This window comes from Bos indicus x Bos taurus, chromosome 7 (assembly GCF_003369695.1).
Source record: "Bos indicus x Bos taurus breed Angus x Brahman F1 hybrid chromosome 7, Bos_hybrid_MaternalHap_v2.0, whole genome shotgun sequence".
In the NCBI taxonomy this organism is placed as follows: Eukaryota; Metazoa; Chordata; class Mammalia; order Artiodactyla; family Bovidae; genus Bos; species Bos indicus x Bos taurus.
This window is the reverse complement of record NC_040082.1, coordinates 52494206-52516548: the sequence shown is the minus strand read 5'-3', so window position 1 is coordinate 52516548 and position 22343 is coordinate 52494206. Positions and strand designations below refer to the sequence as shown.

The window sequence follows — 22343 nt, the reverse complement described above, 5'->3', positions numbered from 1 at the left end:
AGACTAATAAAAAGGAAGAATGTAAATTCTTACGCATGTGTGAATGGTAAGTTGTAGAAAATTATCATCCATTTTCCTTAGAAAATGGGCACTTGGTATCAATATTTGGAAATCATTACTGCTTGAATACTGTTTGCATAGAACTGTCATCACTGAAATTGCCTGATATATTTGATGAATGGTGTAGAGTAGGCTCACATCAAGAACTGACTTCTGCCATAATGTGGGGAAAGGTTGTTTTAAATCATGATCAGAAGAATCACTCCTGAAAAACAAGTAATCATGATTCTTAAAGAAAGAGCTGACAAAAGTTCAGAAATGCCCAGCATGGTAAAGAGTAAAATTGAAAAAAAAATAGATCCCTCCATTCCCTGAGCTATATATAAACAAAGGACGCCTTAGTTCTGTGGACTCCCCAATTAAAGTGATCTCAACAAGGCCTTGAAAGTCAAATTCTAGGCACTGACTAAAATTAAATTTTACTAGTTCCTACTGTGGTCCTCGGCAAGGAGACCACAGTGAGCTCCAGATCACAGGTAATGTTGAAGTCTGAGAGGTGAGTATGAAGACCTCTGGGTTGAATGCAAAACAGAACAAGCATGTGACAAAAAAGTCTGTGTTTAGAGACGAGATTTAACTTTCTCAATACAACTTTAGGGAAAGTTACATTACTGAAGTTCTCCATTGGGGTGAAATGGCCTAGGCTTTGTTGGAAGGTCAAATGACCAATTCTCCATGTTATTACTAGTTCTGAAAACATCAGGGTACTCCCATACTTAAAAGCCTCCAATGGCTGTAATATCCAGAAAAGGACACAAAGTAGTCGCCATGGATTTCAAGGCCTCGCCTGAACCTGCTGCTGCTTCCTTCATGACCTCGTCCTTCCCCTACCCCCCACTCCCATCATTCTGGTCTTCCTTCTGGTCATGCTAAGTTTGCTTCTGCCTTGGGACCTTTGCAGTTACTGTTCCCTGGGTCAAAATAGTAGTCCAACACATCTTTTGAACCTGGCTTCTGCTCATTATTTGGGTCTCATCTCTTTAAAGAAAGCCTCACAGAACAACCACGTGAGGTAGTGTTCCCCATCACCTCATGCAACCACAACCCCAGTATCACGGTTTATATTCTTTATAGCTTGTCACCATCTGAAATTACCTTGGGCTTCCAAAAGCTTGCTTTATTTGTTGTCCTTCTCACTCACTACAATGAAAGCTCCATAACACAAAAGACCTTGGTTATTTCAAGTACTGCTCTATTTTCAACAGCTAGTACCCAATATGTACCAAACAAGTAGCTGAGTGAAATTCAATATTCTTACCCCCTAATCATACTATTATAAAGGTACCTTCACTATTCTTCTTCTTTTTTTTTTTAAAAGAAACTCTACCTAATAAGTCAAAAATAAACACTGAAGAAAAAGCCATAATGCTTCCTTGAAACCTTGAGCACAAAACCAGGTACCACTCCACAGTGTCCATGTGCTTAATTATTTATTATCAGCTTTTAAATTCCATTGACAAATAACACAGGGAATAAGCTGGCAGGATGCTGAGCCTGCTTAATTAGTAACACAAGAAGAAAACAAAAGGCAAGTTATCGTCTAGTACATCCAGATACCAGCTTTAAGGAAGTCAGCCCATGGAAGCTTGGCCTTTGGATTTACTGAAGCCCAAAGTGTCTAAACTCCAGGAGTTGGTGATGGACAGGGAGGCCTGGTGTGCTGCAATCCATGGGGTCTCAAAGAGTGGGACATGACTGAGCGACTGAACTGAACTGAATGTTCTACAAAGAACTAGCCGATGAACTTCTACCCTTTGCCCAGTGGTGACACTGGTAGTAAAGAACCCGCCTGTCAATGCAGGAGCCATAAGAGACACGGGTTTGATCCCTGGGTCAGGAAGATCCCCTGGAGGAGGGCATGGCAACCCAATCCAGTATTCTTGCCTGGAGAATCCCATAGACAGAGGATTCTTACCGGCTATAGTCCATGGCATTGCAGAGTCAGACACGACTGAAGTGACTTAGCATGCATTCAGCAATAGAATTGGTCTGCTTCTGCTTCCTGTAGTTGACATGGTTCCTGCTGGAAAGCCCAGATTTTATCATAGTATATTCTACTTGGAGATAATCATGCTGTTTCAAGTTCCTGTGCAAGCCTGATCTGCATAGGGCAGCTAGGCTAATCCCATTTTCCTTGTTATTGTTGGTTTAGAAGTGGGTATATGACTCAGACTAAGGCCAAAGGGTCATCATAAGAAATTGTTAGGAACACTGCAAAAGAATTAAAAAAAAAAAAAAAAACCACAACAATGTCTTTACACCAGAATTTGTTGTGTCTGAATGACTCCAGTTGTCTTGGGACAAAGCTGACATTCCAAGGGCAGCCAAGCAGGGAGATGGAGAGCATCTGAGTCCTGCATGCTGTACTCCAGCCAAGGAATTAATCAACTCTGGGGGACACCTGACTCAGGGCTTATTTTGTGAAAAACTGACTTATGACACTGACCTAAGCTCAAATGTGCTCTTGCTTCTGACCTTGGCACCTTGCCATTTATTACTGACCTGCTATTTAAATGATGATTTTGTGACTAGTAGTTCTCTGTCTCATTCAAGCAGAAGTTCAGGTCTTTAAAGTGGTCTCTAAGGCCCCTACTTGCACCTGCTTTTCCTTAGCTCTGTCTCCACCTCCCACAACTTCTCCCTTTGGTCACTCAACTCCAGCCCCACTACTCTAAACACTTTGACTATGTGGATCACAACACATTGTGGAAAATTCTTCAAGATATGGGAATACCAGACCAGCTGACCTGCCTTTTGAGAAATCTGTATGCAAGTCAAGAAGCAACAGCTAGAACTGGACATGGAACAACAAACTGGTTCCAAATTGGGAAAGCAGTACATCAAGGCTGTATATTGTCATTCTGCTTATTTAACTTATATGCAGAGTACATCATGTGAAATTCTTGGGCTGGATGAAGCACAAGCTGGAAACAAGATTGCCAGGAGAAATATCAGTAACCTCAGATATGCAGATGACACCACCCTTATGGTAGAAAGTGAAGAGGCACTAAAGAGCCTCTTGATGAAAGTGAAAGAGGAGACTGAAAAAGCTGGCTTAACACTCAACATTCAGAAACCTAAGATCATGGCATCTGGTCCCATCACTTAATGCAAACAGATGGGGAAAAAATGGAAACAGTGTCAGGGTTTATTTTCTTGGACTCCAAAATCACTGCCAATGGTGACTGCAGCCATGAAATTAAAAGACGCTTGTTCCTTGGAAGAAAAGTTATGACCAACATATACAGATTAAAGAAGCAGAGATATCACTTTGCTGACAAAGATCCATGTAGTCAAAGCTATGGTTTTTCCAGTAGTCATGTATGAATGTGAGAGTTGGACCATAAAGTCTAAACTCTGAAGAATTGATGCTTTCGACCTTTGGTGGCTGGAGAAGACTCTTGAGAGTTCCTGGGACTGCAAGGCGATCCAACCAGTCCATCTTAAGGGAAATCAACCCTGAATATTCATTGGAAGGACTGATGCTGAAGCTGAAACTCCAATACTTTGGCCACCTGATGCAAAGAACTGATTCATTGGAAAAGACCCTGATGCTGGGAAAGAGTGAAAGCAGGATGAGAAGAGGGCGAAAGAGGATGAGATGGTTGGATAGCATCAATGGATACTCAATGGATATTAGTTTGAGCAAACTCCGGGAGATGGTGAAGGACAGGGAAGCCTGGCGTGCTACTGTCCATGGGGTCGCAAAGAGTTGGACACGACTGAATGACTGAACAACAACAAAGCCTCATGTCTAGTTCTTGAACATACCAGACAAGTTTTTCCCCCAGGGCATTTATACTGACCATTACCTCTGTCTGGATCTTGCTTCTGCAGACATCCTCATGACTTGTTCTCTCACCTTCTTCATCTCATTGCCAAAATGTTACCTTTTGCATGACTTCTTGATCATCCTATTTAAAAGTGAACACCCACATCCCTAGACCCTCCGTTGTTTTACTTTCCACAATTGCCCTTATAACTTTACAGCTTATATTCCACTTACTTTACCCATTGTCTATCCCTTCTGCTACTGAATCTCCAAGGCCTAGAATGCCTACAACTCAGAAGGTACTGAGTAGGTATATTGGAACTAAAGAGGAGGTAATAACTCTTTCACTGTTCCGTAAGTTCTGAGATGAAGTTTCCTGTTGCAGGGAAAAGCATCTTGAGGGAAGAATTTCCTTTGAGCTGCTATGTGACCAGTGCCCTGAATTCTCAAGACTGTCAACCATGTTTTAAATTCACAGTTAGCACTTAGAACACAGTGCTCCCAACCCCAAAGCTGCTATCAATCTATATTGAGTATACTGGGCAATCTATATTGCTCAATCTATATTGAGCAGAGGAAAAATCGCTCGTATGGGATTCAAAAGTTTGCTTTCTGGTCTCTATGAGACCATGGGCAATTTAAAATTTATTTCTATCTGTCTTAATCTTTTCATCTCTATGAGGAATAATCTATCGACTATCAATAATATCTATACTATCTCTTTTATCTCTGTAATGTGAGATTATAAAACCTACTCTAGTTATCTCCCACAGGGGTTTTAAGAAATAAATAACTCATACATGTTAAAAGCAGAAAAGTGCTATGCATATAAATGATGAGTTGTTTCAAATGAGCTATTTCATTCTCCTCTAAACATTCATTAGTGTTGTATTAATGGTAACCATGAATATATATATATTTTTTTGCTTTGTTGATATTTATTATTTGCTGAAGGCCCTGTTCATTAGGTAGTCACTGAGCCCCTTCTTGGTACCAGGCTATTTTCCAGGGAGGCACTATCACCATGGTTAAGAGCACAAACTCTGAGGTCAGAAAGGTGTGCTACTGGAGTAGGTTATTAAACTTTTTGTTGTCGTCGTTTAGTTGCTAAGTTGTGCCCAACTCGAACTCTTTGCAACCCTATGGACTGTAGCCCACCAGGCTCCTCTGTCCATGTGATTTTCAGGCAAGAATACTGGAGTGGGTTGCCATTTCCTTCTCCAAGGAATCTTCCTGACCCAGGGATCGAATCTGAGTCTCCAGCCTTGGCACGTGGATTCTTTACCACTTAGCCACCAGGGAAGCTCCAGATCATTAAATTTTCAGAGTCTCAATTTCCTTCACTCTAAAACAAGATTAAGTTGCCTTGTATCTTACTGTTATGGCAAAAACTAAATGAGATAGTGTATTAAAAGTTATTATAGAACCTGGCCCAGTGAAGTCTGATTAAATAGAACTATCATTGTTATTACTCTACTGTGGCCAAGTATTGTGCAATACTTTTCAAGATCTTGTGAACAAAGCTTCAGGGATTGGGGGTAAGGAATGGGCTGAGACTCCATGGACTGTAGCTATCCAGGATCCTCTGACAATGGAATTCTCCAGGAAAGAACACTGGAATGGGTAGCCATTCACTTCTCCAGGTGATCTTCCTGACCCAGGGATTGAACCTGGGTCTCCTGCATTGCAGGCAGATCCTTTACTGTCTGAGCCACTAGGAAAGCCCCTTAGTTAAAACTTAAATAAAACTTGGGTCTATGTGTTTAAAAAGGCTGGCTAATTCCTATTCCTTTCTTTGATCTAAGATTGGCTGGCAGTTACCATAGCAACCCTCCCTTGCCACCCTCTGCCACTCCACCGTAGGTTGAGCTAGGCGGCTTACTATTTCTCTAGTTCATTACACACTCACCCGGGTTGCAATTGACAACTACTTTTGCTATCCCTCAGTAGGTGTAAATGGCTCACAGGAGGGGAGCAATGGTGTCTTGTTCCCCCAGTTGGTACCCAACACATGGTGTTCAGTTCATTTCAGTCACTCAGTCATGCCCGACTCTTTGCAACTCCATGGACTGCAGCACGCCAAACCTCCCTGTCCATCATCAACTCCTGGAAGTTACTCAAACTCATGTCCATTGAGTCTGTGATGCCATCCAACCATCTCATCCTCTGTCATCCCCTTCTCCTCCCACCTTCAATCTTTCCCAGCATCAGGGTCTTTTCAAATGGGTCGGTTCTTCACATCAGGTGGCCAAAGTATTGGAGTTTCAGCTTCAACATCAGTCCTTCCAATGAATATTCAGGACTGATTTCCTTTAGGATGGACTGACTGGATTTCCCTGCAGTCCAAGGGACTCTCAAGAGTCTTCTCCAACATCACCCTTATGGCAGAAAGAGAAGAACTAAAGAGCCTCTTGATGAAAGTGAAAGAAGAAAGTGAGAAAGTTGGCTTAAAACTCAACATTCAGAAAACTGAGATCATGGCATCTGGTCACATCACTTCATGGAAAATAGATGGGGAAACAGTGACAGACTTTATTTTGGGGGGCTCCAAAATCACTGCAGATGGTGACTGCAGCCATGAAATTAAAAAATGCTTGTTCCTTGGAAGAAAAATTATGACCAACCTAGGCAGCATGTTAAAAACCAGAGACATTACTTTGCCAACGAAGGTCCATCTAGTCAAAGCTGTGGTTTTTCCAGTGGTCATGTATGGATGTGAGAGTTGGACTGCAAAGAAAGCTGAGTGTTGAAGAATTGATGTTTTTGAACTGTGGTGTTGGAGAAGACATATAGTGGGTTCTCCATAAATATTTGCTGAGGAAACACGTTCAAAGTGACTGACATCTGGGCAGGGGTGAAATGGACAGCCATGGAGATTTTTCTCTTTCTTGGCTCAGAAAGGTTTCATTACCTAATGCTTACAGAGACAACACGATGTCTGACCTCAGTGCTGTGCACAGGATCTGCTTCCCTTCCCCCACAGAGCCTTGCAAGCTTCCTGCGAGTCCATTTCTCACCAAGGCACCCTCAGAGCATGGCAAACCCACAGCTCTCTTGCAACAAGACATCCTCCATCAGAGTGGAGAAAAATGCTTTCATCTCATGTCAACTTGTTCACTATCAGACCAATTTTGCTTCCAGCAGATTGGAGCCCAGTACAAAGTACAGTTGTGTAGGAAATCTCTTTGTAGATGACTGGATGCAGAGAGGAGATTCCGGGCTTCCTTTTGACTCACAGAGAAGAGGTTCTTACTTCCTTCAGTGCCTGAGGCAGAGAACTGGGCTGCACAGTAACGTTGTATTTATTGGCACTCTGACTTCCTTTAAAAAGCATTCAAAATACACTCACATATGCTATCTGCTCTGCTCTCACAATAGCCCCCTGATGTCAGGAAAGAACAAATAGAATTTCTCAGTGTGTCTCTTGTATAATTTAGTGTTAGTCACTCAGTTGTGTCTGACTCTGCAACCCCATGAACTGTAGCCCGCCAGGCTCCTCTGTCCATGGGATTTCTCAGTCAAGAATACTGGAGTGGGCAGCCATTCCCTTCTCCAGGGGATCTTCCTTGATGCAGGGATTGAACCTGTGTCTCCTGCATTGCAAGCAGATTCTTTACCATCTGAGCCACCAGAAAGGACCTATGGTAAAGTTATTTGGGATGCCTGTGAAATTTGCAAGGTTTTTAATGTCATCTCAGACATTCTGAACCAGAATCGGTAAGGGTAAGGCCTTAAAATATGCATTTTAACACCGTTCTCAGGTGATTTACATGGGCTTCCCATGTGGCTCAGTGGTAAAGAATCTGCCTGGCGATGCAGGACATGCGAGTTCGATCCCTGGGTCAAGATCCTTGGGAGGAGGAAATGGCAATCCACTCCAGAATTCTTGCCTGAAGAATCCCATGCACAGAGGAGCCTGGTGGGCTACAGTCCGTGGGCTCGCAGAGTCAGACGTGACTGAGCATGCAAGCACACATGCACGTCAAGTGATTCATATGCACAATAATGTTTGAAAATCATTCAGTGACCTAAGGTCACTAACTGGGTAGTTTCACCCAGCCTAAAGTTAAAGATAACTGACTTCAAATTACAGCTTGATTCATAACCCTATATTGGTGGCTTGAGGTTGTTGAACCAGAAAGCGCCTGTCCAAAAACAAGAGTTCTCCTTCCCCGAAGCAGGGGTTTTTTATCACAGGTGCCACTGCACCCTACATCCAGAAGTGGGAGGAGCGAGGCCAGAAAGGCTCTATTTTATATCATTTAGGCTAAGATCTGTGGGATAACGTAACGATCACCTGTGCTGTTTATGTGGCATAAACATTTAGAAAGGTTATCTGTCAATCACAGACTTCTTTCCATAAAACAAGAGGGTCACAGTCTTTACACTGCTTTGAGATAACCCAATCAGTCTTTTTCTTTCTGGGTGACAGCAGAGAGTCATGATGACTGAAGGGAACCTGAAAAATCATTCCTATGATCCCCACATTTCTCAAACATCAAAGAAAAGATTCTTTTCTTCACATTCTTGCAGATGTTCTAGGTAGAGGAGTCCTGTTTGCTAGAAAAGTCCTCGCTATCATCAATTTTTAGTTTAGAGTATATTGCATACATCAGTAGCCAAATTGATATTTTTCTCTCAATAGGCAACTAACACGCTAGTAAAATAATGCTCAAAATTCTCCAAGCCAGGCTTCAGCAATACGTGTACCATGAACTTTCAGATGTTCAAACTGGTTTTAGGAAAGGCAAAGGAACCAGAGATCAAATACTAGACCACCTGACCTGCCTCTTGAGAAACCTATAGGCAGGTCAGGAAGCAACAGTTAGAACTGGACATGGAACAACAGACTGGTTCCAAACAGGCAAAGGAGTATGTCAAGGCTGTATATTGTCACCCTGCTTATTTAACTTATATGCAGAGTACATCATGAGAAACGCTGGGCTGGAGGAAGCACAAGCTGGAATCAAGATTGCCGGGAGAAATATCAATAACCTCAAATACGCAGATGATACCACCCTTATGGCAGAAAGTGAAGAGGAACTAAAAAGCCTCTTGATGAAAGTGAAAGAGGAGAGTGAAAAAGTTGGCTTAAAGCTCAACATTCAGAAAACTAAGATCATGGCATCCGGTCCTGTCACTTCATGGCAAATAGATGGGGAAACAGTGGAAACAGTGGCTGACTTTATTTTTCTGGGCTCCAAAATCACTATAGATGGTGACTGAAGCCATAAAATTAAAAGATGCTTACTCCTTGGAAGGAAAGTTATGGCCAGCCTAGACAGCATATTAAAAAGCAGAGACATTACTTTGCCAACATAGGTCCATCTAGTCAAGGCTGTGGTTTTTCCAGTAGTCATGTATGGATGTGAGAGTTGGACTATAAAGAAAGCTGAGCACCGAAGAATTGATGCTTTTGAACTGTGGTGTTGGAGAAGACTCTTGAGAGTCCCTTGGACTGCAAGGAGATCCAACCAGTCCATCCTAAAGGAAATCAGTCCTGGGTTTTTCACTGGAAGGACTAATGTTGAACGTGAAACTCCAATACTTTGGCCACCTGATGCAAAGAGCTGACTCATTTGAAAAGACCCTGATGCTGGGAAAGATTGAGGGCAGGAGGCGAAGGGGACAACAGAAGATGAGGTGGTTGGATAGTATCACCGACTCAATGGACATGAATTTGGGTAAATTCCAGGAGTTGGTGATGGACAGGGAGGCCTGGCATGCTGTGGTTCATGGGGTCTCAAAGAGTCAGACACGATTGAGCGACTGAACTGAACTGAACTGAAGGCAACTGAATCAATAGACTGCCTCATCCTTTCTGCTACGACTGTCTTTTTTGGAAGGGGCAGGAAAGGAGGTTATTGCCATGCACAAAATCAGACCACGTTTATTTCTTGTGAATAAGATGAAATGACCTATGCTGACAGGTGTTAAAGAACTGTAGAATGAGGAACAAATAAAAAGAATTCTAGAATTGTAGTGGCAGAAAGAAAATGGTTATATATGACAGCTAAGAAAAAAAACAAGAAATCCCACCAGATATTCCTGACTTCTCACGCACAGACTCATACACAAAATCTCAAGAAATTGTCTCATGTCCAGTGTAGCCAACTTCCAGCATGTAAAGTGTTCCTAGGATAATGTAGTATAAAACTGCATGAGATGAAATCAGGTATTATTAACATATGAAATGTGCATCCTAGGCAAGTCACACACAAGACTTGCACGTAGGGAATCAGAAACTCTGAATCTTCCAAGAACTAAAGTAAGTGAACAACACTCAGACAGCAACCACCAGCAAGAGGGAAAGCTTCAGGCCACAGACAAGTTGTTGGGTGACAGTAGGTCAAATGATCTGTATGACATACGTGGTATCCTCCAGCTCAGTGGTTCCAAATACCATCTAGTTGCTGATGCCACCCTGCCTCCCAGCTCCATCTCCCATTCTCTCTCCAAAGAGCCACATTCACATACAATTTCCTTCTTAGTATCTACCCCTGAGTGTCTTACAACCATTTCACACTTATGCTCAAAAGGAAGCTCTTGATATCTCTCCAGAAAGGAGTTTAGGACATGCAACCTCAAAGCATGCTACTCTGATATATTGATTACTGATTATTTTGAGCTGAAGTCATTTGAAAAATAGCACATGTAGGAAGAGACTTTCTCTGAATTCTCTTTATCTACCTTAAGACAGATTCTCCAAAAGGAACTCATGGTCATGTTATAAGTCCCCTCCCTGGGAATCTTGTCAACCAGGGAAGATTGACTTACCACAGATGGACTTGTTACAGGAGAAAAGATTAGGGGACACCACTGCACAGAAACTTTGTCATAAACTCTCATCTCTTCCATCTTTTCTTCTAAGAAATCATTCATCTTTCCTAAAGATTATTCATTCTCCTCTAAGAGGCCTACATCCTTTCCCCTTCCCCTGTTAATAAAGATGGTATTTGTTGTTCAGTCGCTAAGTTGTGTCTGATTCTTTGCGACCCCATGGACTGCAGTATGCCAGGCTCCTCTGCCCTTCACTATTAAGATGGTATATAAACCATGATCCTTCATGGATCTGATGTGGCGAAGGGGCTTGCAAACTCAATGAAGCTATAAGCCACGCCGTACAGGGCTACCCATGATGGGTCATAGGAGTCACATTTTGACAAAACGTGGTCAACTGGAGGAGGGAATAGCAAACCACTCCAGTATTCTTGCCACGAGAACCCCATGAACAGTATGATAAGGCAATAAGATGGTAGGTAAACTCTCACTGCTTTTTTAGTATTCACTTTTTTACCTGGGTTGCCTCCATGCACATAGTCAAAGTTCATGCATCTGTTTGTGTTTTCTTCTGTTGATCTGCCTGTTGCTAGTTTATTTCACAGATGCATGAACATTAGAGAGGGGTGGGAACCCCCAAACATGCTTCATTTCCACATTTCTCACAGTCTCAATAACTTGTGCCCACAAACCATCCAATTGCTCAAGGCCAAAACCTGGGAGCTCTCTCTCTTTTTTTTTTTTAATTTTATTTTATTTTTAAACTTTACATAATTGTATTAGTTTTGCCAAATATCGAAATGAATCCGCCACAGGTATACATGTGTTCCCCATCCTGAACCCTCCTCCCTCCTCCCTCCCCATACCATCCCTCTGGGTCGTCCCAGTGCACTAGCCCCAAGCATCCAGTATCGTGCATCGAACCTGGACTGGCAACTCGTTTCTTACATGATATTTTACATGTTTCAATGTCATTCTCCCAAATCTTCCCACCCTCTCCCTCTCCCACAGAGTCCATAAGACTGTTCTATACATCAGTGTCTCTTTTGCTGTCTCGTACACCAGGTTATTGTTACCATCTTTCGAAATTCCATATATATGCGTTAGTATACTATATTTATGTTTTTCCTTCTGGCTTACTTCACTCTGTATAATAGGCTCCAGTTTCATCCACCTCATTAGAACTGATTCAAATGTATTCTTTTTAATGGCTGAGTAATGCTCCATTGTGTATATGTACCACAGCTTTCTTATCCATTCATCTGCTGATGGACATCTAGGTTGCTTCCATGTCCTGGCTATTATAAACAGTGCTGCGATGAACACTGGGGTACACGTGTCTCTTTCCCTTCTGGTTTCCTCAGTGTGTATGCCCAGCAGTGGGATTGCTGGATCATAAGGCAGTTCTATTTCCAGTTTTTTAAGGAATCTCCACACTGTTCTCCATAGTGGGAGCTCTCTTAATTCCCTACATTACCTCTCCCTTAAAGTCCACTTTCTTACCCCAGAATATATACTGAGTCTCTTCCTTTCTCATCATCTACAACTTTTCCTTGCTAATAAAGCCACATTACCTCTCATCAGAATTCTGATAAGAACTATTTCAATAGTAACCTCAAATATAAGAGATTTCAGTCTCTTGTAGTCAAAGCACTTTAGTCTTTAGTCGAAGCACTTTGTCTTTAGCTCACCTTGCCCTTATCATATTTGTTGATGTAACACCTTATTCTCCTGTACCAATGCCTGTTTCCCCTTAAATGGTGCATTCATTGAAAGCTTGGACTATATTTATCTTTATAACACTTTCACTTTCTGGGGTAGTGCCTTAGGTCTAATGCTGCTGCTGCTGAGTTGCTTCAGTCGTGTCCGACTCTGTGCGACCCCATGGACGGCAGCCCACCAGGCTCTCCCATCCCTGGGATTCTCCAGGCAAGAACACTGGAGTGGGTTGCCATTTCCTTCTCCAATGCATGAAAGTGAAAAGTGAAAGTGAAGCTGCTCAGTCGTGTCCGACTTGCAGCGACCCCATGGACTACAGCCTACCAGGCTCCTCCGTCCATGGGATTTTCCAGGCAAGAGTACTGGGGTGGGTTGCCATCACCTTCTCCAATAGGTCTAATGAGTGCTCACTAAATTTATTATTGGATTTATAGTTCAGTTCAGTCACTCAGTCATGTCCATCTCTTTGTGACCCCATGGACTGCAGCACGCCAGGCTTCCTTGTCCATCACCAACTCCCAGAGCCTACTCAAACTTCTGTCCCTCTAGTTGGTGATGCCATCCAACCATCTCATCCTCTGTCATCCCCTTCTCCTTCCACCTTCAATCTTTCCCAGCATCAGGGTCTTTTCCAATGAGTTGGTTCTTTGCATCAGGTGGCCAAAGTATCAATAATCTAATATCCTACTAAATAATTTGGAATGTGAAAAAAATCTAGCCTACTAGTTGATACTCATGATATACATTTAATTAAATCAGCAGTAACAGTGCCAAGCTGAGCCATATTGGTCTTGGAAAAATGAATTAGTAATACTGATCCTTTCTTTATTAAACATTTTGATATTTTGTTCATCATGGATTCTTCTCAGTAATTTTGGTTTTTAAAAAATATTGAATTAAAATATTTATCTGTATTTTTGTCAGTTCACCTAGTCTCAGCCCTGCCTTTATAATACAGTAATAGCAGGTAATGTGATTGAGCACCTTATAACAACCTAGATTTCATAGTCACCTATCACCATCCTAATTGATACTTATATTATTATCTTCATTTTGCAGACAAGGGAACTTAAGCACAGGGACATTAAGTGACTCGGCCAAGATTACCAGCTAGAAAGCAGTAAAAATGGAACAGAAAAGTCATTCATAGAAATAAGTAAAGTGGGAGGGAAATATATGATATTATTTATATGTGGAATCTAAAAATTATACAAATGAATCTATGTACAAAATAGATACAAACTAGCATTCATAAAATAGATAAACAACACAGATTTACTGTATAGTACATTATATTCAATATCTCGTAACAACCTATTATATTCAATATCTTGTAACAACCTATAATGGAAACATAATCTGAAGAAAAGTATATAACACTGAATCACTTTCTGTGATTAGTTTAAGTACACCTTAAACTAATACAATATTCTAAGTCAATGATACCTCAGTTTTTTAAAAAAGGAAATTCATTAAGCAAAAATAAAAAAGCTGAATAATTTTTATTGACTTTGAACAGTGCAGAAAACCAACTTGGATAGAGCAGTCCCATTGCAAAAAACCTAATTTTTAAGAACCTTAATTTTTATTAATTGAAGGTCACTCATTAATTCACTCAACAACTATTCAACTGCCATTGAGGTAGTATTAGTTGGACATGTTAGGGTCCAATCTGATTCTCCTCTTAAAGAGCAATTCTCCATTTTTCCACCACTTTAGAGTGATTTTTTTTTTAAGCAAAAGTCAAGAGTGATTGTCATTCTGACTCTGACTCTATGACTCAATTAACAGTTAGTTCAAGTGAGCTACAATACTTACTTAAGAGCAGCAGATATTTAAACCCATCTTCTGTTCACCTGCCATGATGATTATAAGGGCATATGTGAAAAATGCCAATTCCTGTGCCTTATTCCAACCTATTATGTGACATTCTCTGTGTTCACAACAATGTTTAAAGAGCTGGGTTTGGGCTTCTCTAGACTGCGTTGATGGAGAAGGCAATGGCATCCCAACTCCAGTACTCTTGCCTGGAAGATCCCATGGATGGAGAAGGCTGGTAGGCTGCAGTCCATGGGGTCACTAAGAGTCAGACATGACTGAGTGACTTAACTTTCACTTTTCACTTTCATGCATTGGAGAAGGAAATGTCAACCCACTCCAGTGTTCTTGCCTGGAGAATCCCAGGGACGGGGAGCCTGATGGGCTGCCATCCATGGGGTCACACAGAGTCGGACACGACTGAAGTGACTTAGCAGCAGCAGACTGCATTGAAACCCAGCTCACCTGTTGATTAGCTAGGGAGCCTTTGGCAAAAACATTATTCATTATTTATTTGTTTAGCTTTAATATCCCAAAGAAAGGCAATGCCAAAGAATGCTCAAACTACTGCACAATTGCACTCATCTTACACGCTAGTAAAGTAATGCTCAAAATTCTCCAAGCCAGGCTTCAGCAGTACATGAACTGTGAACTTCCAGATGTTCAAGCTGGTTTTAGAAAAGGTAAAGGAACCAGAGATCAAATTGCCAACATCTACTGGATCATGGAAAAAGCAAGAGAGTTCCAGAAAAACATCTATTTCTGCTTTATTGACTATGCCAAAGCCTTTGACTGTGTGAATCACAATAAACTGTGGAAAATTCTGAAAGAGATGGGAATACCAGACCACCTGACCTGCCTCTTGAGAAACCTATAGGCAGGTCAGGAAGCAACAGTTAGAACTGGACATGGAACAACAGACTGGTTCCAAACAGGCAAAGGAGTATGTCAAGGCTGTATATTGTCACCCTGCTTATTTAACTTATATGCAGAGTACATCATGAGAAACACTGGGCTGGAGGAAGCACAAGCTGGAATCAAGATTGCTGGGAGAAATATCAATAACCTCAGATATGCAGATGACACCACCCTTATGGCAGAAAGTGAAGAGGAACTAAAAAGCCTTTTGATGAAAGTGAAAGAGGAGAGTGAAAAAGTTGGCTTAAAGCTCAATATTCAGAAAACGAAGATCATGGCATCTGGTCCCATCACTTCATGGCAGATAGATGGGGAAACAGTGGAAACAGTGTCAGACTTTATTTTTCTGGGCTCCAAAATCACAACAGATGGTGACTGCAGCCATGAAATTAAAAGACGCTTACTCCTTGGAAGGAAAGTTATGACTAACCTAGATAGCATATTCAAAAGCAGAGACATTACTATGCCAGCAAAGGTCCGTCTAGTCAAGGCTATGGTTTTTCCAGTGGTTATGTATGGATGTGAGAGTGGGACTGTGAAGAAAGCTGAGCGCCAAAGAATTGATGCTTTTGAACTGTGGTGTTGGAAAAGACTCTTGAGAGTCCCTTGGATTGCAAGGAGATCCAACCAGTCCAACCTAAAGGAGATCAGTCCTGGGTATTCATTGGAAGGACTGATGCTGAAGCTGAAACTCCAATACTTTCGCCACATCATGCGAAGAGTTGACTCATTGGAAAAGACCCTGGTGCTGGGAGGGACTGGGGGCAGAAGAAGGGGACAACAGAGGATGAGATGGCTGGATGGCATCATGGACATGAGTTTGAGTGAACTCTGGGAATTGGTGATGGACAGGGAGGTCTGGCATGCTGCAATTCACGGGGTCGCAAAGAGTCAGACATGACTTAGTGACTGAACTGAACTGAATATCTTTATAAGTTAAGTGGGAATAAAAACACCTACCACTTATAAGGTTTTGGTGAGGCTTAAAATTAGAATGGCACCCCACTCCAGTACTCTTGCCTGGAAAATCCCATGGATGGAGGAGCCTGGTAGGCTGCAGTCCATGGCGTCGCTAAGAGTCGGACATGACTGAGCGACTTCCCTTTCACTTTTCACTTTCATGCATTGGAGAAGGAAATGACAACCCACTCCAATGTTCTTGCCTGGAGAGTCCCAGGGACAGGGTAGCCTGGTGGGCTGCCATCTATGGGGTCACTCAGAGTCGGACATGACTGAAGCGACTTAGCAAAAAAAAAAAAAAAAGAAAAATTAGAATGATGATCTAATTATAATATTTGTAATAATTGCTTACAAATATTGAGTACTCACAAAGTGCAAAGTACTGTGCAAATACTATACCTACATTCTTATTCATTTGTTTTAAGCACTTATTAGAGTAATACTACATATGAGCTCATTAAAATACATTGCATCACCCTGGTCATCTAACCCCTAAGTCATATCTCCAAGACCTGGAAGTTTCTCTTATTTAAAAAGCACATGTGATTTGGAATCAAAACTAAGATTTAAAACAACTGATTAACTTGAACTTCAGTTTTCTTAAGATTCATAAGGTTAGGGAATAAGGCATTTTTTCCCTTCCTTTTTTACCTAGCGCTTAGGTCAGTGCTGCTATATAGAAGACACAAATACTTTTGATTAGTGAACATAAATTGGCCTACTAAAACCTGCTCTGTCTACTTCATAAGGGCTTTGTAAGAATTGTTTGTAAAGCTTCATTTGATTGTGCATTGGAAAAATAGCAAATGCTATAGAAAAGTATAATTCTATAGATTTAGTCATAAATTTATCTTAGAGTGCTTTTTCTTACTCTTTACTCATAAATTGCTTGGTTTTAAGATATCTGCCATTAATTATGTTGTGCTTCTAGAAATGAATTACAGAAAGATTGCAGATAAAATACATCCTCCAAATTACTCAAAATAATTTTTATTTAACCAATTTTTTACTCAGAATTAAAATGCTATAGAATGACCCGGAAGTTTCCATGCTTTTATGCATGTTAGTTTCCATATTCAGGTTCAACTCTGTCAACTATTCACATCCTCACTCATTGATACTAGTTTTAGACCTGTCTTATACCACACCTGGTATCTGTACCTACCATCCATGCAGTATAGTCTGCTTCAGGCAACCCTTACTGCCTTCTGCCATGACAGGTAAACCTTGATTTAAAACACCCAGAAGTGCCATTCTAGTTCCTTCCAATTGTCTATTACTAAACTGTTTTGAAACACAGACATCTTATGGGAAAGTCTTAAAGGTCTCCAAGTTCAGGCTTATAAGGGAGGAAAGTGAAGAGAATTAAATGGAAGTTCTTCAGGAGGAGGAAAAGGAATGCATTATCCCAGGTAAAGAACCTGGAATAGGATAATCTCCTGAGAGCCAGAAAGGAAATTATACGCTGAAATTGGGAATCAATGTACCCACAGTTTGTATTCAAGTCAGATTTGAATTCCTCTTTCTTCCCATGTGTTTCAGGTACAGTGGCAAGTCATCTTCAACGTGGAAAGGAAGGATGAGATGAACCTCTGACCACTCTGGAATGTTTGCTTTGATTATCCTATAGAACTAACAGCCCATCCTGAAACAAGACTTGCCTGGTTTAGCCTGTCTCTCTGCCAACCAATTTCACTGAAAGTTTGTTTCAGCACTGTCTCATTAGTGGGAATAAAATAAGCTTCAACAGAAAAAAAAAGGAGGTGGGGTAGAAAGAGATGATTAAATCCATTTCTAGCTCAGAATGCTATTCTGGGATGTGTGGGGACTTACATTCATGGACACAGAGATGAACATTTCAGATCTGGAACCAACTCAAACCCCAAGGAGGCAAGGAAAAGGGGGAGCCGGAGCTTTCTCCTACCTTCTGTGGCTCCAATCTCCACAGTGCCTTTCAGCTGGCTGAAGCACCATAGTGTGTCCTGGGTGAGTGCCCCAAGTCCTGAAAGCAACACAAGGAAACACTTGGGGTTAGGTGAGGGCCCCCAGTTGTCCTGAAGAGAACAACAAGGAAAGAAACACAGAGTGTAATCTATGCACTTCTAAAAGAAGACTTGCACACCAGGTATCATCTTGGGGAGAGGAGAACCTCGTGGTTCCTAGAAGGATGCCCGGTCTGCAAGTATGGCGTCCTGCAGCAAATCACAGCTCAGGCTCCTCCATCTGACTGTGCCAGGACCAGTCTGAGCTGGAGCAACCCGAGCTGTCCCTTCTCGGCCCCTGGCAGTGTCCTGGAGCAGTTACAGCCGGCCTGCGGCCACACCCTGGGTGACTGCCCCTTTTCATGGGAACGCTAAGGCTGGCCATTGTTTCCCCCCTGATGGTGGAGGGAGAAAGAGGCAGTTTGTCAGAGGGGAGAGAGGAAAAGAAAGGCAACTTTTTTTTTTTTTTTAACTGGTCTCACAGCTTGCATGGCTGAATGGCCAGTAAGGGGTCAGATACTCAGAGAACTCCCATCTCTCTTGTTCCCTTCTTGACTGCTTGCCAAAGTCGGAGCTGACTGGAGAGTAGAAGAAAGTGAAACAGGGTTGGTGATGGGGGTGAGGGGTGGCTAACACAGGGCTAAGGATTCAGTTCTGACGAATGTGGTGCCTGTTTTGGTCGGTGGGGATTTCTGTTTCAAATTCAAATTGGACCTTTGATAGGGTTAGATTTTCTGACTTACTATGACTTCCAATTCCCCAAAATATGTATCCAATACTAATGCATATACTTATATATATATATATTTGTACATACACACACACACACACATTTATTCAAGTCAAAATGGCCCTTTTCAGAACATTGTTGGATGGCAGCAGTGGCAGAATACTTAGCAACAGCACGGATGTTCCTTTCAATTCCACTAGGTTTTACAATTAAGGGGAATATTGCATCATCAAATTTTGGGAGAGTCTATCAATTTAAGAATGATTACTTTAGCAGGAAAAAAAATCAAATATTGAAACCAAATTGACCTTTTGAAAACACACAGAGAGCTAAGCAGCCAGCCTCATCACCCACGACAGACTTTTCCTGGACTCCTACATGGAAACCCTCGCTCACGTGACCACTTGCGAGCGGCGCTGTTGCCCATCTGCTTCTCTCACTGTTACTGATGGCACACTGGCTGGAAGCCGCACAGGGTCATCACACAGAGGATACACTCTGCAGTCAGCTGGGGTTTGTAGTTTGGCTCTGAACTGACACAAGTCCCCAGACATGATGAGTCTGTGTATTTCATTTTTTAAATGACAGTAATAATACAGCATCCATCTCTTAGAGTTGTCCATTTTGAAGTCACTTAGCACAGTCAAGCAACTTAATAAAGAATAGTATAATTGGTGAAGGACCTAAAATGTTCACTAGTTAATAAAAAGAAGAAGAACTTAAGCTGAGCAAATTTCAGTTAGTAGCTATGAAGTACACTCTGCGCTAAACACTTTAAATGCATTAGCCCATTCTCACATCTCCTCTCACTGCAAGGAGGGCACTACGAGAACCCCACTTCACAGGTGAAGAACCTGAGACCCAGGAAGTTTTCAGAACTCATCTGAGACCATGCCTAGGATGTGGCTGAGCTGGGATTTCCACTCTGGCTGTCTGAATTCCAGTATTCCCTCTTTGCCAAAGTCATCCTACCCATGAAATCCCAATATTCCCAGTGTGTCCTGGTCAACCTGCCCATCTAATAGAGTCCTTAGGCCCAGACAGGCTACACAGCTTGAACTAAAGTCTCATTTGGAAAGCTGAGCTAGAATACAGTTCCAGATGTCAGTAATGAAAATACCTGTCTCTCCTCTAAGACTACACAGGGCTGTAATTTCTCTATAAAATTAGCTTCTGGGAGAGAATACAAAAGGCATTTCACAGCATTTATTAGTGTATAGAGAGGCCACAACCCACAGGCCTATTGCTGATCCTTTTTTATATTTCTGGGGCTTCCCTGGTAGCTCAGCTGGTTAAGAATCCACCTGCAACATGGATTTCTAGCTTGTGTTTCTAGCTCTGGCCTTGGATTTCAATGTTAGGCTTTCTTTGATAAGTTTCTACTCTTCCTTTGCGACTCGTGCTAGTCCTCTCCAAACTGCCGATTCTACTGTTGGGTCTGGACTGCTTCTGTCTCTTAGGGAATACCAGTTACAGATAAAGCTCTTCCTGATGTTTGTTCTGGTGCAAGTCCTATACCAGTGAGTCTAACTCCATACTTAGACTCTAAGTATAGACTCTGCATCTATTATCACACAAAAAAAAGTGCTTTAAAATAAGCAGACATATATAACTCTGAAACACACACATACAGAGGCAGATTTAAATATGGGCCTTTCCATTTGCAGCAACATGGATGAACCTAGAGATTACCATCCTAAGTGAAGTAAGTCAGATGAGAAAGATTATTAAATGATATCACTTATATGTATAATCTAAAATATGATACAAATGAAACTATCTATTCAGAGAACAGATTGGTAGTTGCCAAGGGGGCGGCGGTAGGGGGAGGGATGGATAGGGAGCTTGGGAATAACAGAAACAGACCACTATATATAGGATGGATAAACAACAAGCTTCTACTGTGTAGCACTGAGAACTGTATTTAAACTGTTAAACCATAATGGAAAAAATAAGAAAAAGAATGTACATATATATATACGTATATATGTAACTGAATCACTTTGCTATACAGCAGAAATCAACATATTATAAATCTATACTTCAACAATTAAAAAAAAAATATGGGCCTTTGTATGAGTATTCATTTTCCTTCATGAAATTTTAGCTTTAGATAGAAGCTTGCTTTATTGTCAATCAACTTAATTCACACGTGAAAAGACCAAGTCATAGAGAATTCCTAATTTGCTGAGACTTACAGAGCAAGAGATCATGTGACCAATGTCAGTGACATTTCCAACCATCACCCACAAATATGGTTGCCCAGGCCCATGAGCTCTGTTGATTAGCATGAGAGATCAAAGCAGCCAACGTTACTGCCAGTTTTCTCATCCAAGGAAGTCTTCAGACCCAGTTTCTGTCTTCCACTAAGATCATTGCCCAGTGACGGCATTAGTGATGTAAAGAGAGTTTGGATCATGCCCTCTCTATCCTAAAAGAGCTAGACAGCAGCTAAAAACACAAATGCCTTGATCAATTCGGATGGGAAAGGCTGGCTAGCTGTCAGATGCTCAGCAGAGTTGATACATGACCTGAGTCAGTGATCACCTCAGAAATGGCAGGGATGGTGGGACCTGTACAAAGTGGGCAGCAGCTACTCAGTACCAGCTAATCGCTGCCATGGAGGATTTCAGTCCAGTGTTACTGGACTGCCTGGATTTTAATTTTCAGAAGAAGCAGGAAATCTGGATTATTATGCATAAACTCAAAATTTTTAAATGTAGTCAATCAATTCAAATTTGAACACTGTGTGTCTGACCTAACACAGGGCAAACACATCACATCTGTGCATTGAGTATGATCTCTATGTCACCAATTTGCAAACCTCGGGCTAGAATATCTGAACCGAATGACACCTTTGATAGTACCTAGTCCGATTCTTTCCATTTGACAGATTAGGAAGCAAGACCCCAAGAGGGGAGAGGACTCACAATACAGTAAAGGTACTGTTGCAGACCTAGTACTCTAAGACACCAGTTTTATTTCTGATACCAGATTTTTCTTTTACCACCAGGCTCCCTCTCATGGTGATGATTTAGTAAGATACCCGTCTGGTTTAGTGAATGTTCTTAGGGAAGTATATTAATTTCTAAAGTGTATGGGCTGGGAGAAAGAAGTTGACATAGGTGAGAAAGGAAAATGTGTTTCTCTTAAACTATCCACCTTGAGCCTTTCCCTGAACCTTGGTACCAAATGGCACTCCAGTTGCTATGGTAATGTTGTCAATAAGCCATTCTCTACCAGATCACATAACTACACATCCCAGAAGATGCTTATTCCTCTCTTCTCACAACTATGGCTCAGGAAGTTCTGAGTATCACTTACTGGAAGACCAGGAGGAGAGCCCACAGATGGCATGCACCTGTCTTCTTTCTAGGTTCATGTAAGAGCTGATTTCTGAATTTGGTCAGCCCTTGGAGAGCATGTGGTCCAATTGCCTCATTAAAATCAGAAGATCCTGGGGCCCAGAGGGGACACACAGTGAGTTCACAGCAGAGTTGGAGCTAGAAGCCAGTGCTCCTCTGCCCGGCACTGGCTCTCTTCTTGCACTGCCCCAGCGGGGCCCTTTCGGAGTTGGGGGTCAGCCTTTGTGCTGCCTCTTCTG

General features: G+C 41.8%; 1 protein-coding gene across 3 annotated transcripts in view; it reads right to left on the bottom strand.

The window, feature by feature from the left end:
• Positions 1–22136, bottom strand: part of PPP2R2B (protein phosphatase 2 regulatory subunit Bbeta) — a 514461-nt gene extending 492325 nt beyond the window's left edge. The window contains exons 1-2 of one of the 3 annotated variants that reach the window (XM_027546058.1): positions 22064–22136; positions 17952–18029 (exon numbers count right to left, since the gene is read on the bottom strand). In XM_027546058.1, coding sequence (XP_027401859.1) covers positions 17952–18029; positions 22064–22121 — 136 coding nt within the window. In that variant the 5' untranslated portion in view covers positions 22122–22136. Of the gene's footprint in view, positions 1–17951; positions 18030–18149; positions 18268–22063 lie in introns of those variants that run through there. The other 2 variants (XM_027546059.1, XM_027546055.1) reach the window with 2 other exon arrangements.
• Positions 22137–22343: the final 207 nt, after the last annotated feature.